The sequence below is a fragment of the Epinephelus lanceolatus genome, chromosome 8, assembly GCF_041903045.1.
Source record: "Epinephelus lanceolatus isolate andai-2023 chromosome 8, ASM4190304v1, whole genome shotgun sequence".
In the NCBI taxonomy this organism is placed as follows: domain Eukaryota; kingdom Metazoa; phylum Chordata; class Actinopteri; order Perciformes; family Serranidae; genus Epinephelus; species Epinephelus lanceolatus.
The window spans coordinates 38,346,686-38,365,106 of record NC_135741.1 but is presented as its reverse complement, the minus strand read 5'-3'; the positions used below and the strand labels follow the sequence as shown (position 1 = coordinate 38,365,106).

Genomic DNA, 18,421 nt, shown 5'->3' with positions numbered 1-18,421 from the left:
ACAGGCCATTCATCGTGGCGGGCGCTGGCCCAATGGCGTGCACGGACAGGGCTGCTGCACTTTGATTTCCTGTCCTGGCCGCCATGACAGATGAGCTATGGAGAGGGTGGAGGCTACGCAGCCTCTCACCACCACAAGGCTTCACCTCTCTGCCCACCAGTTCAACCCACACTTGTCGCCGCTTCCGGGGCCCTCAAGGGCCATGGAAGTGGGAGTGATAGAACTTTTACAACAGCACTATGGTCAAAGCTGCCAGTTTTAAAGGAGGATTTTAGTAGGATTTGAAGATTACAAGTACGGATTAAAAAAATACTACATGCTTCATTCTTAAAATTCAGCTCAGAGCTGGAAAGAGGAGTGAGCGACATACAGAGACTGTCAAAGCTCAATTCAGATCCAGAGGTTTTAACTAGGCCAAATCCAGCAGATTCTATTTACTCTAGGAATATCAAGGGTAGTAAAGTTCACAAGAGATTGATTGAACAATTTTGTACAATAACACTCTAATGAGATCATTTTCAGATGAAATTGAGTCAATAATAAATGGCTGAGGGGAAGAGGAGGGCTGCTGTAGCTCCTCAGATAATATGCAGAGGCTTGAGAGACAGTTAAGGGGCGGCAATAAGAGGCTGGTGAAAGCAGCATTTTGGGAGAAAACACAGCAAATTAGAAGCAAAGGGAGCACATTTCAGTGCACAGGCAGTTCATTTTTCACATCAGTGTCTACTTTTGTTCCCGGCAAGCTGCCAAAGACATTGATGTAGGCACTATCCCTCCTCCACAGCGGTAATTATGCTGCTGGCCAATGCTTGATTAAAAGATCTAATCTGCAAACTTAGTGTTCAACATCTCCCAACAAGTTCCAATGCTTTAAGCCTGCTCTCTGTGCCTGTGACGGCACCGGAATCCAAAATGTTTTGTCATGGACAGCAGCCAATGAAGTGCAGGGGAACATCCTTTTGCTTTCTATTCTGTGTCGGGGTGAAGGTGTAATTGCACCAGCAGATGTATTATTCAAGAGGAAAGCATGGCATGGGTGGATATAGCCTTAACCTGAGTGAAATTATAAAAGCTTTGAAGGCAGGAGTCAGGCCTTCTCCCGTCTGCCCCGGGAATTGAAACAAGCAAACTGCTTTTTCACCTGAAGCTCAATTCTGGCTTCACAAAATTCTTATTCCACAAGGCTGCAAAGAGCCTGCATCAGAATAAAGGAAACCATGGGTTTAGTTTAACAAAAAGGTTATATATTATTGTGAGAATATAGTGACTATGTAATATTACAGGCTCCTAATAATATTATAGTGCAACAATACAAAATAAATATTGTGTCATGTCCAGTATTGTCACTGTACACTAGCTGTTCAATATCATACACTCACTACAGGAATATTATTATAGAGATACCAAATCTTATTACAAATATGCCATGAGGTGCAACAAGGTCACCATAAATTGACTGGTGGTGAGCACAGACACATTACAAGTCCCTGCAGGGAGGTTTTATTGGACATTATAGGCATTTTTCCTCCGGATCACAGGATCTGACCACACCATGTGCAGCTGCATCCCAATAAGAAGCCCTCAGAGACAATGGTGCTGCTGACAAAGTGATAAACAAGCTCGAAGTGTCCTTACCCTCTCTGAGCAGATGGGAGTAGATGAGCCAGAGGAGCAGCAGGCAGCAGAGTGACGCACCTCCACCTGCGGAGAGCGTCTTCACTCCAGACTGCATCCTGCACCTTCAGCCTTTTAGATTATCCAAACTTTGAACGTTCGTGCCGCTCAGATGTCAAGCAGATCTGCGGGAGAGTGGCTAATCCAGTGGCGTCTCCACAGCCTGTCGTCGGCATCCATTTTGAGGTTATAATAGGAAAGGGACTGATAGTAATCCCCCCTTGCCTTTCAAATTCCCTCGGTGAGCCGCATATCCATCCAGGCTGCTCAGCGCACACACACACACATGCACACACACACACACGCACACACACGCAGACAGAGGGTACAATGTCACCAGATCTGGCCAAGTTTACGCAGCTGTGGTTTCAGGAGCTGAAATTCACTGGCAGGCTTCTGCAAAAACTGTTAGTATGTAGATGAAGAGGAGTGAGCAGCCGCTAGTCCCATCACACGGAGATGCTGATGATGCTGGTAGTAAATTCTGCCGCTCAACATCCCCCTGAACGCCGCTGTCACCTCTTCTTTTTTCCTCCTCTGCGCTCCGCACTGTTGTTATTATTATTCCCAACCAACTTCTGCACCGAGCGCGGCTCTGTGTGACTCTACAGAGAAACGCGCAAGTTAACCCAGGCGGACATGACGAACATACCAATCAGAACGGGAAAACTTGTCCGAAAAAACGCAACACTCCAGCGTCCAGACCCCGGCTTTGGAAAAAAACAGCTGAAGGCGCAAATGCGTCATATGTGGACACATATGCGCTGCAGCTCAAGCGAAATGTCACGTCAAAACAAGAGCGGCGGGTCTCACGCAGCGCACCGCCGCTGGACAAAACGCACTCCGAGCGCGTCAATGCGGGCGGTGCGGCGAAGTTGGACACACTTGTCACCTGTATGAGCCTTTGTGGAGGCTCTGGGAAATTCGTCAGCGGTGGTGCCTCGAGGAAAAAGCTCCCCCTCCTCGCAAAGTCAAGTGTTGGTTACAGATGAGTGTGTTAACCCAGCCTTATTCTGTCCCGCTCGGCTCCATTTGCATGCAGGCGACGCCGGAGAAGAGGATTTCCTCCCTTCAATCCATGGAAAGAAACGCTGCTGCTGCTCCCGCCGCTGCTGCTGCTGCTGCACCCTGAGTTGCCTTGAGTTACAATGTTTCCATCTGCTCTCTCTCTCTTTCTCTCTCCCTCTCTTTCTCCCACACACACTCTCTCACATACACATATACATACACACAGTGCCCCAATTCCTCCTGCAAAGTGAGTAAAAAACTTTGAGCTCCCAGGCCATAAATCCCAAACTGTAGATGATGATGATGCTTATTTATACACAGTAACATGTCCCATCTCAGTCCACAGGGAGACACAAAGCAGCCCCAGCCTCCCCCACATTCTGACATGTTACTTTTCTCCATTTTTTTAATGCCCTCTTTCATAGGTAGAAAACGCCCTTGAGGGCTGCATGGTCTGAGGACTACGGTTAACATTTAGCGCACTGGCATTCTGGGAAAATGTGAGGTCCATTCCTTCACAGAACTGGTGGTAAAACATGTGTTGTGCCTTGGAGCTCTTTAGAGCAGAAGTTACATTTTTATATACTGCCTAATATCATATAGAGTCTCAAGTGTGCATGCACACACAGTGGTGCATGCTTCCTCCAGTGTGTGTGTGTGTGTGTGTGTGTGTGAGAGGCAAAGGCTTACAGATGCTAGTCTATCTTCTGAAAGAGCACCATTTAAGTCTCCCTTGCCACTTGAGGACCATTACTATAACTCAACCCCCCCTCACACACACATACACTAAATTCCATGACCAGTGAATGTGCACTTTATTAGCAGATGGAGAAGTTCCCCCTGTGCGCTGCTGTGCTATCAGCCTTTCACTGAATGGCTTTTATGATGACGTATTGGCCCGGGCCGAGGCCTGTCACATCATCACTGTAATATATGAAAAATGACTGGGCCTCACACTGCACAGACTGTGCATTTGTTGAGGATTAAAGAGATACTTTGCCAATTTTCCACCCTATGGCCTAAGACCTGCTGATCTCTACTGCATTACTGTAACCAGCTGCAGCAGCTTCCTCTACCTGGGCGATGGCGGCAGAACTACAGAGAGAATTCGGCTGCTGAGACTTGTTTTCTCCTCTCGTCTGCAGCCTGGCTCAGCCGGCTATAGTCGAGAACCATGTTTCAGTCAGTCACAGTGATGTCCCAGCAGGGGGTTGCAGTGTAATTAATCATAATCCATCACTGTGAGTGACAGGGTTGTAAAAATTCTGCTAGTTTATTTTTTACCCATCATATTTATTTTCATGTTTACCAATAATATACAGACTTGTTTGTAATTGCATTTGGGCATGTGTGGATTGTAATAATAGTAATGGCAGTGTGTGCACTTTAAAAGGGCTGTGCTCAACATTTAATTTTGTTATTATGTTATACTGTTAATTGTCAGCCATCTTTGCCACTGTTAGTGTTTATGGAAGTGGTGGAAAGTAAATAAGTGGGCTATATTTGCTCAAGTAATTAATTATAATTAGGCTGTTGGGTACATAATTTGAGTAGCCTATTTCCATTTTATACTACGCTACTTTATTCTTCTTGGTACATTTATCTGACAGTTTTAGTTAACAGAATGCCAAGATCAATTTGTAAAATAGCACGGCTATAGATTCAACTATGCAAAAGTATTAAATATTTAAAAGTAGAAATCCAGCAATATAATAAATGACTTTAATGGTACAGTGTGTAGGATTTAGGGGCATCTGTTGGAAGAAATGGTATGTGATATTCATAACTATGTTTTCATCAGTTTATAATCACCTGAGATCAGAGTCACTGTGCTTTTGTTACTTTTAAAAGAGTCATTTTTACTGCATAAACTTCTGTACTTCTACTTAAAGTAGCTACAGTCAATTTTATATTAACATCGTATCTCATAATGAACCCACAGATTTGCAGAATGGATCTGGTTAGCATTAATTAGCTGATAGAAAAACAGACATTATTCTGAGGTACTGGTGGAGACCAAAACAGCCATAAGGAGAGTGAATATCGGATTACACTGATCAGGTGAAAACATGACCCAAAACTAATAATGTTGCTCTGGAACTGTTGGATATGTAATAAACAACTGTATGGAATATTTTTACACTGATGTGTGGCTGTTCTACCTAAAGCTGGGGTAGGAAGTTTTATTTTGGCTTCATTGAGCAAAAATTCCACACAAACCTTTGAGCATATTGTAATTCAATTGGACTGAGAAAAAGCTAGACTTCTACATCTCCTTCTGGCCAAAGAGGTTACAATAACAAGAGAGATGATACTATTTTCTTTTTGCACAACAGCTACAAGAGGACACGCATAGTGTGGTCGCAATGCTGCTCCAATCAAAATCAAAGTAAAAGCATATAGCATCGATGATGTCACAAGCTGTTTCCTTCAATTAATGGCTCAAATTATAAGAGTAAGAATCCAGAGCTGACCTTCCATAGGTTTCCCAGCAATCCCAACGCTAATTACTAACAAAAAGATGGAATACAGGCTACATATATTTCACCAAAGTCCTTCAATAAACTATAGGCTTTAATGTAAACTTCGCCATCAGTTTGTATTGAAATAATCATCTCCAGCTCCGATCTCTTCAAACCATAAAATGGACTGCATTACAAAATAAAATAGCCTATCAAAACTTTGATTGAACAGTATGAATTATATGTATCTTTTGCACCTATAAAATACCATGAGAGCTTGGTGATTTTTAGTAAACAAAATTTAATCAAATCCATCTATAAGATCATAGGCGTCATTTAGGTATGGCGAGGTACGGCAGCTGCCATACCTTGGAATCGCGAGAAAAAAAAAGAGAGAGGTTCTGTAGTCATCTTACTCGAGGCGCACTGGGTGGTTGTTTTCATTGTATTGCACTTAAATAGGTTAATAATATGCTCATCAGTGATTACGAGTGTTAGTGAATACGAGTGTTATTGAATCAAATTGTTCGCCACTTCGCTCCTCCGCGAGTTATGAGTTATGTGAGTTACAGTATATTTCCAAATAGTCGGGCACCTAATAGCCGCTGGGGGTTTTACCCCATTTTGCGTATTAAACGCCGGTCCGATTAAACGCCCGGGCGATTATTTCCTCATTCATTGCCTCATGGCTGTCCCTCCTTCAGGGACTGTTTGCGCTTTTAGGCATGGGTCGGTGGTGATCGCCTTGACCCGCGTGCGTAAAAGCGCACACAATTCCGTGTCCTCTCACCGCAGATGATGTGATTTGATGGCCGGTACTCATTGTAGCTCACTCTTATAAGACCCAATGATAATAATAATAATAATAATAATAATAATAATAAGTTACTGTGGATCTATATGCCATGCCTTTTAATAAAATTACCAGAAGAGTTCGTTGAAAAACAGGTAATGTCAGCCTGAATTACTCACGTGCGTCCCCGGTGAAAATCGCCGACATGCATGGGGAATACAGCTTCTACAGGCTCGCCATAGCTTACTGTCAGGACTCAGGGACCAGAATTCGGGATGGCAGACTGTCGGGATGGCGATATTTCAGTGTGGCGGCCTGTAACTGTTGGTTAAATGGCCCGTGAGGTTGGTATTCAGGTAACTGGGGCTTTACTGGTATAATGCAATAGCACCACCCAGCGGTGAAACCCGTGTACACGAAAAAAATGACCCACTCTAAATGCTTAGAGATTTTTGTACATGAACTCACCCCTACATTATACAGTATTTTTGCACTAAAAAACATACTGGACAGGAACTGTAACCAAATAACGGCCTGGTGCAGGTCGGTGCAAAAAAAAAAAAAAAAGCCTTGAGCAAATAGCCCCTGGTTCTTTTAAATGCCTGGGGTCAAAATCGATTTTGTGAAATAAACGCAGGGGCTACTATTTGGAAAAATACGGTATCTATGTGTTGTAAAAGCATTTTGCTCTGCTGCTGTAGACAGCCTGTCTAAATGATGTCTTGAAGCCTGTCTGATTGTATGTGGGTGTTTTTTCTTCATGTCGGCATGTTAAGCTTGTATTTTCGGTCTCTGGAGACACTCCAATAAATTCGCCTATACAGTATTGTACCAAATTGGCCTTTACTGTGTTTCATACACCGGACCCCTTTGTTATCTAATAATAATAATTTAGCATGGAAAGGGAGTGGAGAACAACTTCACTTACTGATCTCAAAACCAAAAGAACAACAGAAAAATTCTGAAAATCAGCCACCAGTAGTTCAGTTTTAAGCATTGAGTATGAATTCATGTAACACCCTTATCTCCCTTATCTTTTAATGGTCTTTTTATTTCTATGTGATGACTCTAACAGGTGTAAATTATCACTGTATATGTTCATGAATCTCTCTGGTGATAGTTTTTTATGACTTAATTTCTTTCACTCTCTCTTTTTTGTAGTTTGAAATGAATACATTTATTTCTGATTTTTTTTAATTTTTAATTTTTTTTTTTTTTTACAAAATATTCCTGGCTATGAATAAAGCAGGATTGGTTTACAAGGTATTGTTGAATTGATTGCAAAGACAGAGCAGTATGTAACTAGTGTGGTTACAAGCAGTTAAAGAAAGAGAAGGGAAAACCTTTAGATTAAATGACAACCATGGTCGTTGTTTACCAGCAGTTTTAAACAGATTAATCCCCTCTCATAAGTAGAGGCAGCATATTTTACATATTATTAATCAGCCCAAAATGGTGGCCATTCAGCTCTGAGTATGACACAAGGTAGTGTTGTCTCTTATCACTAGAACCCTGTGTCTCTGCCCTGTTTGCGGGCTTTAGAAGATCTAGTCTGTGACAGGAGACTTTGGCCAATCACAGGTCATTTCAAAGAGGAGGCGTTCCTATTGGCTGTTCTACAGTTTCAGATGCACACGCACATCCCTGTAGTGAAAATCCTGATACGATGGTGGAAAATTCTGTAGAGAAAGTTGGTATTCCAGCATTGGCAACAACTGCCTATACTACAAAGCAGCCTAAAAAGGAAGACTTGACTTATCAAAAAAAGTCTTATACCCAATAAAACATGTCAATATGAGCAATGTTTCGCGGATGGAGAGATACAGTTGCTAATACAGTAGTTTAGCCTTCTGCTAACTGGAGCCAAGATCCATGGCTGCAGTTACTTCAAGTTCATCTTTATGTTTATGTATCTAGGTAGAACCTCAAGTCACAGTGTGTCCTCTGCCTCACTTCCCAACGCAATAGGCAGCCTAGCCACAGGGGGGCAGGCAGCAGCCCCAGAGACAGATTCCCAGTCAGCAGCCACAACAACCCAAATCAAGCCCACGCCATAGGAATGGGCTGGACTGGGAGAGACTCCTTAGCTCTGTCGTTGCAGTTACACAGGTTAGATCCAGTGCTGCCACTAGCCACCAGCTCACTGTAACTGATGAATTCAACATACTACAGCCGTTGACCAAAGGCACGTCCATGAAACCACGGTCTGTCCTCCCACTGGCAAAGCGGTCTAAAGAGGCAGGAAGTGAGGCAGAGGGACCACAGGGTGTGGTAGCTAGCTAATTGTAGTCTCATTTGTATTCTGATGAATAGAGGTAAATAGCTTTGCAAAAAAGTAATATTAATTAAAACAATGTATGGGAGACACTCTGTAACTATATGGAACGATGCCTGATTGTCAGGTGGGAAGGGATTAGGACAAAGAGGGGGAAACAGCAGGAGGATGGTGCATTTAGAAATTATGCTTTTTTCCCCTTTCCAGGTAATGGCATACCCCAGCTTTAAGTAAAAGATATTGGTTTGCGTGCTATGCTCTTTTAATAAAGCTTTGTGCACTGTGCTGTTCACTTGTGTGATTGGCTGCCTACACAGTTGTTCCATCGATCAACGGCTTGCTTATTAACTCATGCTGTGCTATTTTATCAGTCTGCTTGTTTGTTGAAGCATTTTTGGTTATAATGCAATTTAGTTACACTTTTGAATTTTGACATGCCACACTATCAAAAGGTAAAAATAATTAAATAAATAATGACTGAATTCCACTTAGCTGCTTCAGTTGTAGTCCTGGTACTGTTCATGCTGGGTCATTGTCACACTGTCATAATTTATTAGTGTGTTAGTGTTATTAGTGACACCTGTGCCTTTCCTACTAAGTCAAAATGTCTACTTTGAAAAAAGCCTTGTTTGTGAAATTATATTATGTGTGTGATCCTGCAGGGCCAGCAATTTTGATGTGTCACAATTAGGGATGGCATTTGAAATTATCTGTCTATGCTTTCAAATTTGGTGAGCAAAATGAGTAGAACATACCTAGGCTATATGCAGACATCATAATGAAGATGTCATAACAGACTGTTGAAGCCAAAGCTAATTTGTATGAGGAAACACTACAAAGTGAGGTTGTTTCAAGCAGCAGCACTCAGAACAGATGGAACAATAAAGACGGAAGTTTGCTGACATCAGTTCAGAGGGAGTTCTCATGTGACAACAAGGGACTGAAAACCTTCACATGTAAATTAAAAAACAACAAACAACAGAGCAGGGGACCAAGTGTTTCTGTGACCTGATTACATTTTCATTTATTATTTTTTCAGGTGCTTTTGCCCAAAGTACAAATCAGGTGCAATCCAAGCCAGAGCAGATGACGGACAAGCCTTGAGTAGTATGTGTTGTGACACTTGGAACTTTTTTTTCCTTCATTGTTTTTATTGGTGTATTTACAGCAGTGACAGTGTACAACAACAACCCAGTTGCCAGAAAAAAATCTGGTGTTTCAAACTCTTTAAATGTTAACTATGTGAATTCCTGCAATGTTTCTAAAGTGGCATAGCTGACTTTTTTATCTGGGGGTGAAGGGAATGGTGGATGGGGTGACACCTAGGCAAGACACCTGCCAGGCTGCAGGCCTCTGAGCAAAACCAACAAACAATGAGCAAAAATAGCAAAAATTAATATGTATTCTGAGTTTATCACACCACGGAAAAATGTTATTAACCACCCAGCCAAATCTGAATGATTAAAAATATCACCAAGTACATAAAATTAGGTTTCAAGATTGTGAAAGCTTATGCGAGTGCTGTTATCTTGTTAATTCAAAGTTTGTCATGTTTATATTAAACCCAAACCACATCATACTGGACACTGCACATCCTTGAGTCACCAGCAATACACCCGCCAAGTTTGAATTAGACCAGATGAATGGGATTTATAATATGCAAAGGAGACACACACACACACACACACACACACACACACACAAATAAACAGAGATTCCTAGCTTTATAATGACATAATAATGTAACATATGGTTTGCAGAAATATTCAATGTCAACATTTATTCTGGCAAATGGGTTGAAAATAAATGTACTGTACCAGTTAGAGCACATTGCTAATTTTAACCTGTTGCCCCTGAGTGAGTTTAATGCACCATATAACATTATAAAAATGATAAAAAGGTGGACTGTTCACTTTGGTTGGAGGTACTTCATAATTTAAAGAGATAAATAGCAAAGCAGGGGGTTGTAGAGAGAGAAGAGGAGTGTATTACATACGAAGACCAGAAGCTACATGTTTGCACATAACCCACAATGTTGTATTTTATTAGTTGTTTTGGTCATACAATATTTATTTCTCCTCTTTTCCACCACAAAGCCGTTGCTCAGCTGCTGTGTATTATAGAACATGAAATGCCTACTGTTTCCACAGCTGACAGGTAAGCAGAAACATTTGCTGTTGTAGGCAGAGTTGATATGTGTATGTGTGTGGTTGTAGCTTAAGTTTAGATATATGGACTTCAGAGAGGGATGCTGGGTCAACTACAAAATATCAGTCATGGATGGATTCAGTGTCTTGCTCAAGGGCACATCAGCATGGATACAGTTGTTTGGACCCAAATCTAGAAACGTAGAATTTAAACTCAAAGTACAAATCTTGTTCATATTTTCACTGTCCACAAGCTACCTTTGCATATTGCAGCTAATTTGTTGTTTTTGTTAATTATGCCTGTTCACTAGTTTTCACATAAACACAGTTTTACTGGAACAGGTGGGGAATTTGTTACAGTTAATTTGCAACATTTGTCAAATCATTGGGGGGAAAGAAAAGCAAATTAGGACACCCCAAACATATGAGCATGAGCATTAGGATACGCAGGCATTTCAGGAATGTGATTTGTTAGCTTATATCAAACCATGACAGGCCACAGTAATGTGGACCCACAACTCCAATTCACATTTTCCAGTCACCGGCTGTTCACAGGCTTTTCTTACATGCTGGAGCTGAGCATGGAGCCTCAAAGCATCTGTTCAAATGGTCCTTTCTTCTGCAATATACTGAAACTGTGGGCAGTTACTGCCACTGCTGTAACTACTGCTTAGTCATCACTTTAAAGTTTGATTTTAGGAACTTCAAAGATCTTCTATGGAGTATTACTTTGAGTAACAAGCACTCACCACCAGTATGTTTGAAAGGTGACTCTGATAAGTTTGTGGAACTCATCTGCGGAGAACCACAGCTGTTTTCTGCTTAGATTCACAGCTGTTGTATTTCCATTGTTGACTTTATAGTGAAAAAAAGATCAAAATGCCATAGAAACATATCAACCCACTCCTGCAGCATTATGTATTTCTTCACTGTGCCTCTGTATGCTCACAATTAATATTCAAACACTGTTAGTTTTGCTGAAGTTGGCTCAATGGAAGCTGTGTGAAGAAGGATCCACACAGCTTTCATTTGCTATTTTTCTTGTCATTCTCAACCAATTACCGAAGGGTAATAAGATAACCATGCCAGTGACAAAAGCAGTCATATTTTTGCAAAAGTCAGAGATAAAAGTCTTATCCCCGCTTAAAGGCCTGACATCACCAGACCAAACTGCAAGTGCAAATTAGTCTGGAATCTTTGATTCATTCATTATCCATTTCCGAGGGATGGTATTAACATATGACACAGTAATGAGCGACCAGTGACTTGATCCGCCTGATGTTGTCAGTCACATCACAGTAGCACCAGTCAGTCTCAGCACATAAGGACCGGACCTGATCGAAATTACGGCAAACTCATCTTTCTTATGTAATTGATTGTTCTCATTTAAGCCAAAAAATATCATGCATACCGTCATTATATATCGATGCTTCAACAGAAAGTTCCACATCAGCTTCAGCCATCTTGGTTGTTTTCAAAAATGCCTAAATGGCACTCCTTTTTACCTTCTTCTTCTTCTCAAACACACCTTATATTAGATAAACAGTTGTTATTGGATTGGCACTTCTCAGACGCTGGAAATCTGTCCAAAGTGGAGTTGGACCAGACGCATCTGCCAGAGCCAAATAATTATAATATTGCCCAATATTATAATATGCTCAAAATGCCCCTTCCCCTCACCTAATGTACTGATAAATAAAAATATGAATAAAAAAACTGCTACGCTACAACAGGCAACCCACACTGCAGTATTGTAGTATTATGGTGTACTGCAGTTCTGCTTAAGGTTTGTCCAAGTTGTGTTGCCATAACCCAGCAGAAGCAGTTGCTCTATAGAGGGTTTTCACGTTACATCATCGAACCAGAAGTCGCCATCTTGGGGTCACTCGTAGCAACCAGCGTCATTAGCATTAGCAACAGAACCAGTTAGGGATGCACCGAAATGAAAATTTGTGGCCGAAGCGGAAGCCGAATAAAATTAAACGCTTGGCCGAATACCGAGTGCCGAATACCATTGTTTAGTTTTTCATTAGTTTTGCAAGCAAACCCGCTCCAGATTAGTGTTGTCACGGTACCAAAATTGGGACCCACGGTACGATACCAGTGAAAATATCATGGTTCTGAGTAGTATCACGATACCATAGCGAAAATGAGACAGATGTGCCTTTTGTCATTTATAAAAAGATAAATCACTTTTCTATAAAATATCAATGATATTTCAAAGGAATAAATTACTTATTGACTTATTCATACTTCAAAAACAGCATCAATAAGTGATTAACATAGGGGGGGATCAAAATAAAATAAATAAATAAAATAAAAAATCAACCAGCCACCCCTTCATAAGTAAAGAACAGTCCCTTCATAAGTAAAGAACAAATTAAGATTACTTGACATCCTCTTCATTGAGGATCGTGCTATAATCATTGTCACATCATTGATTCTCTATTGTTGACATCATCCTATTTCTCACAAATACCATTCAACATGATACACTTACTAATTTTTTCTGGGCCCACCTAAAGCAGTATGCAATAACTACATTTACTGCAGTTAGCCTGAGGTTTTTGCTGGATTTTGTAGTTACTACAATTTTTACTCTCTATTTTCAACAAACAACAACAGATCAAGACTTAACCAGGAAATGTTGTCACAACATAAAACAGATATTCAAAGGTTTAATTTAAAGCTCAATTTCAAACAAAAATTGTAGTTACTGTGGATTCCCTTTGTAAGGTAGTACTGTAAAGCTGTACTTGCTTCTGCTAAATATTATAGAATATAGGCTAATAGGAAAAGACCCCCCAGCAGATTTGGTCCCCCCTTCAATGTCGACTCCATCACCAAGGCCATTTAGAGCAACTAAAACACTCCACTGTTGCTGTCGTCATCTTCTGCAAAGAATTAGCATTAAGCTACAAGCTTTTCAGAGACGCTTTACAAGTCAACAGGAAATGAGTCTTCAATACTCAAACCAACGGTTTTTGCTTGAGTATCTCCTACATCTCTGACAGGTTGCCCAGCTATCACAGGGCTGACACATAGAGACAGACAACCATTCACACCTACGGGCAATTTAGAGTCACCAGTTAACCTGCATGTCTTTGGACTGTGGGAGGAAGCCAGAAAACATGCAAACTCCACACAGAAGGGAAGGAACACCCTGGGTTCGAATCAGGAACCTCGTGCTGTGAGGCAACAGTGCTAACCACTGCACCACTGTGCTGCCTCAAGCAACTTTAAACATCTGAGGGTGTATTCAGACAAACAGCAAAGTGGATTTTTCCTTAACACAATTTGACCACTGGAACATTTGCGCAGTCCGAGTTGATTCACCCCGAACTGCCAATGTAAACTGGGTAAAAACAGATGCGTTGGCTGTGTTTATGTCACTGTGTGTTTGTGCACAGCTCATCCTCTAACTGAACTCAAAACTGAACTGAAACTGAAAACTCCCTGTCATTTCCCTCCAGTCTCTCACCTCTTCCCTCTCATCTGCACGTTTCTGTTGCAGATCGACAAAGCCTCGGGCACAGGGTTTTCATTCAAGTTGAAACATTTAATGTCTTATCATATTTCTCCATTGACTTTGTATGCAATCACGCTGTCTCTAAAATTCACCTTGCATTCTTTGTGAACACACAGTAAGATTCAGCAACAGTATGAACAAAACTTCTACATAAAACTCAGCATAAATACGCTAAATTCTAAAATAAACTGTTTTTTTATATCCAGATTTATAAACCTAAGCTCAGGTTATGTAAATTAAAAAAGAACGGGATATTGACTAAAATCAGTGTCATGTTCGTAATCTTTTGCAGTGCTCACTGTGTAACACCTGCATACACATAAAAGGCTTCCAGCTGTGTTTCTGTATCTAAAACTGATCAAAATTCCCAAAGCAGGTGAGCCCTCAGAACCCCACCAGTATTATACAGGCTTGACCTGCGGATGGTCGCTGCAGCCGTTAGCCTCTGAAATAACTCTCCATGTTCCACACGGGTGTCTGCTTGGTTTTTACAAGCTTAACTCCCCTCTCACTCCTTCCATCCGGAGAATGTGAGCGACATGCCAGTCAGACGGGACATGGACTGGACCCCTTTTTCTGCTCTGCTGGACAGAGAGTCATGTTGACAAGCCGCCGCAGAAAGGCAAAGGAGCGTCTGTCCTTTTGAGGCGCAGCGGACCTTGAAAGAACAACACAAACAAATTCAAGTGCAACAGCAAGGTCCCTCACGCAATTACTGAAGATGCAACGTGCTCCTCATAATGATTCGCACTGAAGACTTTTCTGTGTTCATAGCTTCTTCCTATGGACGACCACTGGTTAACATCAGGAAAGCACCAGTCTGCTGCAGCATTCACGTGTCTGTACGTACCAATAACCTTCTCAGCACACCATAAAAACCTAATTGGTCTTTAAAGATTAGCGTATAAAATTTGCACGCACCAAAATATTTATTGTAGCATGAGTAATGTGGGAATAACAATAATAAACACTGGATTATCAATTATACATGTGATGAATCAATTAGACATGATGGTTAACAACAATATAAAGTTATGTAACAGCTGTCTGACAACTGTGGGGACTCTCAGCTCATCAACAAAACAATGTCACAGTATCCAAACTGTTTGATCGATATGCCCATATACTAATAGGCCATCTCTGGGATTAGCACAAACATGACAGCAAAGAACACTTAAAGACATTAAAGGAGCAGTTGTAGGATTCAGTGGCATCTAGCAGTGAGGATAACAAATTCCAACCAGCTGAAACATGTGCCAAGCATGAGCTCCCAGTTAGGACTCCTTCAGTGTTCATTGTCCGGGAGGTTTTTAGCTTTCCACAGAGGTCTCTTCCTCTCCAAACAAAGAGCCCAGATGATTAGAACTGGTAAAAACACTGAATAAAGCAGTTTCATGCCACAAATCGATGCAGTTCAGCTTGTCGCGGACGAGCTGCTAACCCAGCACCTGCTAAGGGCCTCTGTCCACTTAGCATTTTTCTTAAGCAGAAAAGTGGTCGCAGGGCACTGGGGAGCGCTTGATCCCAGCACCTAATAAAAAAAAGCGCTCCCAGTGCTTTTTTTTTTTTTTTTTAACGACCTGCTGTGTGTGGGTATGTTTTTATGACAATAATATCTTGACACCAACTACATTAATAGAGAGCTGACGATACACAGTTAACAACACGCTTACAAAGCTAACGGTGATAAAAGCAAAATCCTCACCAGCAACATCAAGTGTCTGCTGGCCAATCTGTTCCAAGAAAAAGAGCTTTTCTTTAGCCTAGCTAAAGAAGCAGCAGTGACATCACCAGCACCTTTCTGAAAAGTAGGAGGAACACCACAAAAAAGGCGGAGCACTCTAAAAAAAAACAACGCTGGGTGCAACAGTTTTTCTCCAGGCAGCTGCATGCAACCCCATACACTCTCTCCTCATTGGGAACAATTGCAAGACAATGCTGAGAACAAAATGCTATGTGGACACATGCCCTAATGTTTGCTCACCTTTTTCTCTGACAACTTAAGATCCAGACATATAGGAGGTTTATACCAGGAGGTGAATTATCCATATAGGTCTCTTCCTCTCCAATACAAATTGACCTGGTGAATGACAGAGGAAAAACACAATAAAGCAGTTTCACACTAAAAAAAACAGAGTTTTCCTGATGCAGTTTGCAACAGCCAGATTTGTGCTATTACTGAAAAGCCAAATAGCTCCACAAAGTGGTGCCTTCGTTTTGTTTTGTTGTGATATACTAGATTTTAGAGTTGAACACACGGTGTCACTAAACTAGTCTGGCCGACATCTACATGAGAAGACCCTCATTACAGAGGACAGCGAGTTAGGTGCAGGTTATATTGTCTGTGTCTTGCTTCTCATGTATGGTGAGAGAATATAACGCTGTGGACACCTGGCAGACCTGCTAATCAGCTATCCTGGAGCTTCTGCTTACTAGCCCATGCTGCTTGCTCTCTTTACCTTCACCTCCCACATTACATGTTGGGCTCATCATGGAGGGGTTGCTTACTATAGGGGCTGATGGGACAAATGCAAATGGCCCTATTTAGAGCCAGTGTTTGGTTTGTCTGTTCTGGGCTACTGTAGGAATATAGCAGTCTGTGGCCGAGGATCCGCTCTCTATGTAGAAAATATAAACGGCTCAATCTAAGGTAACAATAACACAACATTTCTTATTTTCAGGTGATTATACACAAAAAAACATACTTATTATATTATATTCCATTTCTGCCAATGTATCCCCCTAAATCCTACACACTGGACCGTTAAAATCACAAGAACATACACAATTAATTTCACAGGTTCCATTTCAACTCAACATAAACTACATTATTACACATACATCACTGTACAAGGCTCAAGCAGAGGCCATACAGGGTTGGGTCTGTTAACCAGTAATATTGAACTACCAACTTCATATGAGTTGCAGTGATGCTGGAGTCAGATCAATAGTGCCAAGTCAATAGGAGGGCAGTGGTTTCCAACACTACACTATAGCCACTACTAGTGATTTACTGACCTGTTTGCATGTGGAATGGAGCCTCTGAGAACATTTCAATTACAAAGTGTTTTTCTTGTCTGTCCCCTCTCAGCTGTTTGGATCAAAACACAAACTTGGGAAATTCAATATGGTGCCATGCCCCAAGAAATTCAGCCTATTTTCTGGCCTGTCAAATTCTGAACTGTTGGCGCTGATAGCCCAATAAAAAAACAAAGACCAACCCTGTAGACGAGGATAGATACAGAGCTTGTTTTCATTTCTTTTTTTTTAGTTTCCAACAAACATGCTTTCATTGTTGTTGCATCTTATTGTTCTGCAGGAACTGTGGCTTTGGAGTGTTTGTTTTTGATTAGGAATGTTTAATGGCCTCTACACATTCAATTATCAGCAGCCTGCTCCGCCAGTCGATAGTCATCCTCTCATTAATGGCCCAGAACTGATTACCAAGGACAGAGAGAGAAATGGGTGAAATGTTATTCATTCAAAGCGCTAATTAAATCCTCCTAGGTGGGACTTTCAATCCCACTAGAAACTTTGCCAGCATTTTGCTAAGTACCACTTGTGGTGATAGTATGCCTAAAAATAACTGATGGTGAAAAAACATGTCTGGATTTCTCTGTAGCCTCGCTGTCTAAATGGTTCTTTGTGCTGCTGCAGATGATTGAGCTGAAAAGTCATGTTATGGTCCTGGTTTTCTGTATATCATTCAGGCGTACACATCTAAACTACCTCACATATATATATATATTCTCACTGCCGCCAAAAAGCTCTGCTGAGGAACATGGCTCAAATTGTAGCCCTGTGGAGCAAAACAGTCTCTGATGGATATCGATGTCATGTCCAAACCTTTTTCTGCTTGTGTTTCTTTTTGTTGAACACAGCATGGTGTAATGAATTCCAGAAAAATATTTTCTCTCTTTTTCAGTCATGGATGTGCAGCTCCTTCCTCTTTCTCTTCATACTAAGTGGAATTAATGAACTAGCTGCCAAACAAACTGAAGGACCTCCTCTTGATGGAGCACTTTCCTCTATAGTCTGGATCAAGCCTTCGCATCCTCATACAGCATATCGTCAGTGCTGAGAGGAACTGTTCAGTCAAAGACTTTCAAAGGCTAAACTAGGCACGCTGCCAAGGATCTATTGTTCTTGTACTGGGCCTCTCCCACCAGCACTGGGAGGAGAGGATTCACACGGGTGCATGCGAAAAGTTTTTCTGTCAGAGTTAATTCTGCTGGAAATGTCAGTGATGAACAGGGATTTTGCTTTTGCACCTTGTGGCTCCCAACCTAAATTTGCCTCGCTGCTATGATACACCAGTAACATCAACTATGGCAGGCAATAAAAGGAATTTTTTCCCAGGGTCTCCTCCCCCTTGGACCGCTTCCTCTTTTTTATCTGCTCGTTCATTAAGTCTCCTTCGTTTGCCAAAGTCGTAGCTCCTCTGTCCATTGATGTGGAGAGGTATGGCATCTGAAGGATGCCGAATGTTTCGTGCATTTTGTTGGATTAATTCAACATAAAATATTTTTATGT

At 41.4% G+C, this 18,421-nt stretch overlaps 1 protein-coding gene across 2 annotated transcripts in view; it reads right to left on the bottom strand.

The window, feature by feature from the left end:
• tafa5l (TAFA chemokine like family member 5, like) overlaps positions 1-2,804 on the bottom strand; it is a 69,272-nt gene extending 66,468 nt beyond the window's left edge. Inside the window, exon 1 of one of the 2 annotated variants that reach the window (XM_033628018.2) lies at positions 1,636-2,804. In XM_033628018.2, coding sequence (XP_033483909.1) covers positions 1,636-1,732 — 97 coding nt within the window. In that variant the 5' untranslated portion in view covers positions 1,733-2,804. The remainder of the gene's footprint in view (positions 1-1,635) is intronic. The other variant, XM_033628019.2, reaches the window with a different exon arrangement.
• Between the last annotated feature and the right edge of the window lie 15,617 nt (positions 2,805-18,421).